Here is a 4,681-nt window from a genome sequence, read left to right as displayed (position 1 = left end):
CAGATCCACTGTGGATCTTATTTCCTGGAGATTCTGGTGGCCAGGTTTACATAAAGGTGTGGAGGGTTATGTGGCAGCCTGTGAGACCTGTGCACGTGCCAAGGTGACTCATACTCGGCCTTCAGGATCTCTTCTTTTGTCCATCCCGTCCCTGGACGCATTTGTCCATGGACTTCATCACTGATTTGCCTAGTTCCTCTGGGAAGACGGTGATTTTGGTGTTGGTGGACCGCTTCAGTAAGATGGCACGCTTTATACCATTATCAGGTTTGCCCAATGCCAAAACTCTTGCTCAAGTGTTTATTGATAACATCGTGAAATTACACGGCATCCCCACTGATGTGGTGTCTGATAGGGGATGCAGATTTACTCTGTACATTGAAATAGGATTAGTAAATCTGCCCAGTTGTTTACCCAATGGTTGCAGGGTGTCCTGACCATGAGACAGCAAAGCAGCTCCAAACCATGATGTCCCCCCACCAGCTACAAATCATGATGCCCTCCTTCACCAGCTCCAAACCATGATGTCCCCCCACCAGCCCCAAATCATGATGGCCCCCTTCACCAGACCCAAACTATGATGTCCCCCCACCAGCCCCAAACCATTAGGCCCTACTTCACCAGCTCCAACCATGGTGTTCCTTGTTTTATTCAAATGATGTATAGTTGCTGTTGAAGGGCAAAATGTGTTGACAGAGAGCATGGCTCGTTTCCAGACATGGTCTGGCTTTTCAGGAAGTTACAGAAGCGTTGTAAGGCTGGGATCACAAGTGCAGTGCACAAGCGAAGAATGGATTCCAAATGAATGAACACTTCTCGTTCCTGCTGGATCAACTTCCAGCCTAATTGGAATGTTATAAGTTTGTCTACTCTGTAGTTTGCGAGAAAAAAACAACTTTAAAACAAATTTTTATCTTAACAGAAAATCCCAGTAAGAAATGTGAAAATGTCATGTTACCACTAAATGAAGATATCATGCAGCGCTCTTCAGGAGAAAACCTCATCACCCTTAATGTACATCCAGGACTTCACAGTACAGATCTGTCATATAATCCTCCTAATTATGAGGAACCTTCTCTGGACCAATCACAGATTGTTACCGCAAGTACAAGTCAGAAAAGGATTAAAAGGTTTCATTGTGGCAAAGAATCCACAAACATCTCAGGACTTTCTACACACCAAAGACGTCACAAAGGAGAGAAAATGTATTCATGTTCAGAATGTGGGAAATGCTTCACATGGAAATCACATCTTGTTATACATGAGAGAATTCACACAGGAGAGAAGCCATATTCATGTTCAGAATGTGGGAAATGTTTTACACAGAAATACAGTCTTGTTACACATCAGAAATGTCACACAGGAGAGAAGCCATATTCATGTTCAGAATGTGGGAAATGTTTTACATGCAAATCAATTCTCGTTCAACATCAGAGATGTCACACAGAGAAAGCATATACATGTTCAGAATGTGGGAAATGTTTTAGTCAAAAATCATTTCTTGTTATACATGAGAGATGTCACACAGGAGAGAAGCCATATACATGTTCAGAATGTGGGAAATGTTTTAGTCAAAAATCAGATCTTGTTAGACATGAGAGATGTCACACAGGTGAGAAGCCATATACATGTTCAGAATGTGGGAAATGTTTTAGACAAAAATCAGATCTAGTTAATCATGAGAGATGTCACACAGGTGAGAAGCCATATACATGTTCAGAATGTGGGAAATGTTTTAGACAAAAATCTGATCTTGTTAAACATCAGAGATATCACACAGGAGAGAAACCATATACATGTTCAGAATGTGGGAAACGTTTTACAGTTAGACGAACTCTTGTTAAACATGCGATATGTCACACAGGAGAGAAGCCGTATTCATGTTCAGAATGTGAGCAATGTTTTACGCAAAAATCAGATCTTATTAGTCATGAGAGAAGTCACAGAAGAGTAAGGATGCGATCACAATTCCAGAATTTAGACTTTGATTTTGATTCCAATTAAAGAATGACATTATTCGATTACAAATAAAATAACACAAAGAAATACCCACAGTAACCCCATGTTGCCCATTATGTAAAGAGGTACTTGATGAGGCACTTACTATTAATGAAAGGCACGTGGAAGCACATATTGATAAAGTCATGTGCCTCACATAGTAAGACCATCAAGTGCTCTCTCAAGTAATGGACAACACGAGATTATAATGATTGTGCAGCAATTTATATTGATGACCTATCCTCAATTAGCTCAATCCATACGCGGCGGGTGCTGGATGTATTATACAGCCGACACCTGGCCACAATGACGAGGAACGACAATTGCACCGAACCCTGTCATTTAACCACTCAGATGCCGCGTTCAACAGCGATTGCTGCATATGTGAGGTAAGGCAGAGTGAAATTGCTTCTAAAGCTTCCCAGGCCTGCCATGGTAAGCTCCCTGCTAAGCTATGAACGAGGCACAGCTCAGCAGGGAGCGTGTCAAAATGTTATTCACCCTAATAGATCTCTAATAGGCTGATTAGGACAAGAGATCAAAAGATCCCAAGTTTTAGCTTGCCCAGGGGACTAATAGTTAATAAATAAAAAGGGAAAACAAGTAGAAAAAAAAAGGCAAAAAATATTAAACGTTTGTCTTCCTCCTCTTTCCCAATTTTAAATATAAAAATATATAAACATGTTAGGTATCACTGTGTCCGTAAATGACCTATTAAAATACATTTAAAAAAAATTCCTGTGAGATGAACGCCATACAGGAATTAAATTTAAAACACATGATTTACCATTTTTCTGTCACTTTGTCCCTACAAAAAATTTAATAACAGTGTTCAAAAAGTAGTACATACCACAAAAATGCAGAAAGAAGTTGAGAAAAATCCAGCTCCACTTTAAAGGAGTGTGCGTTTTATTCAGCTTGCGGTTAAAAACTCATCCATGAAATACAAACATTAGCAGTCTTGTCTTGTCTACGCGTTTCGGGCTACCAGAGACATTTCCAGCCCTTCTTCATGACACAGAAAGACATTAAAAGTGAGACCTTTTAAAGGGGAGGGTGCACCTGTGTTCACTGATTGTTTCCACAGGCCTGTAACCGCCCCCAGGAAAAGGTGCCACACCTTCAGTTAACTCTTCTCATGAAAATGAAATGAAAGAAAAAACAAAAATGTAACCATATGTATGCATAGAGAAAATAAATGCATAATAACTATGCAAAAAACTATGTCATACAAGGGTATACATATAAAAAGGATACATGGGGTATGAGCCGGGTATATAGCAGTGTTTTAGCAGACTATGGTGGAATGTAATGGAGATCAGATCATCAGAAATTTGCTATAACATTCTCGGAGAAAGGAGAAATACACACACCAAAATTGATAGTATGTGGATTATTGCTGCAATACCCCATGTATCCTTTTTATATGTATACCCTTGTATGACATAGTTTTTTGCATAGTTATTATGCATTTATTTTCTCTATGCATACATATGGTTACATTTTTGTTTTTTCTTTCATTTAATTTTCATGAGAAGAGTTAACTGAAGGTGTGGCACCTTTTCCTGGGGGCGGTTACAGGCCTGTGGAAACAATCAGTGAACACAGGTGCACCCTCCCCTTTAAAAGGTCTCACTTTTAATGTCTTTCTGTGTCATGAAGAAGGGCTGGAAATGTCTCTGGTAGCCCGAAACGCGTAGACAAGACTGATAATGTTTGTATTTCATGGATGAGTTTTTAACCGCAAGCTGAATAAACGCACATTCCTTTAAAGTGGAGCTGGATTTTTCTCAACTTCTTTCTGCATTTGCTGCCCGCACCTGACACGGGCCATCCGTGCTCACAACTAAAGGAAGGGCAGGTGAGAGCTGCTACACTTCTCTTTTCCTATATACCACAAAAATGGTACCAATAAAATCGACACGAGGACACAAAAAAGCAAACCTCATATTTTGTTTAAAAGTAATAAAATAAAGTAAAAAGTATACAAGTTTGGTATTGCCATTATTATTAGAGATGAGCGAATTTTTTTAAAAATTTGATTCGACCGGTTCGTGGAATTTTCCGAAAAAATTTGCTTCGATCCGAATTTATTCACGACAAATAACGTTAAAAAAATGCCTAATTCCGAGTCTGCTGTGGTAGTGACATAACACTGTGAGTCAGTATGACATGCAGATGACAGGCGTCGCTCTTAGAATCACTGCACACTTCACTTGGGCAGTGACGGGGCCAAAACTGACCAAATAACTCAAGTATGAACTCAGCCTTACAGGTCGATGTTAGCGCCAAGAAGAAGCGCACTCCTTTTACACCCTTGTCAGCTGATTCCACATACCGTATTTTTCGCCCTATAAGACGCACTTTTTCCCCCCCAAAAGTGGGGGGAAAATAGCAGTGCGTCTTATGGGGCGAATGCTGGGATTTTGCCGAATTTTCAATGATACACCCGCCGCGATGCCGCGCGGCGGGTGTATCAGCTGTGAGGGAGGAGGGGCTGGGGGCAGGCATCTGCTTTAATAATGACAGCGGGGCTCGTGCAGTGACTGTATTCTACTACACGGGCCCCGCTCACTGTATATTATTGTATCTGTAATAGTTAATTGTTATGTATATAATCGGGTAATCAGCGCCTGTATGCTTACAACTACAAGCGCTCGGTAGCAGAGGGGAGGCAGACCGG

At 40.7% G+C, this 4,681-nt stretch overlaps 1 protein-coding gene across 1 annotated transcript; it reads left to right on the top strand.

Annotated features, from left to right (window-relative positions):
- Positions 1 to 1,032: 1,032 nt before the first annotated feature.
- LOC120992055 (gastrula zinc finger protein XlCGF17.1-like) lies at positions 1,033 to 2,674 on the top strand (the record flags this gene model as incomplete). Its single annotated transcript, XM_040420817.1, has 1 exon — positions 1,033 to 2,674. A coding segment is annotated over one exon (972 nt), but the record flags the coding sequence as incomplete, so codon positions are not given.
- Positions 2,675 to 4,681: the final 2,007 nt, after the last annotated feature.

The sequence above is a fragment of the Bufo bufo genome, chromosome 2, assembly GCF_905171765.1.
Source record: "Bufo bufo chromosome 2, aBufBuf1.1, whole genome shotgun sequence".
NCBI classification, from domain to species: Eukaryota; Metazoa; Chordata; class Amphibia; order Anura; family Bufonidae; genus Bufo; species Bufo bufo.
This window is presented reverse-complemented; position numbering and strand designations above follow the sequence as displayed.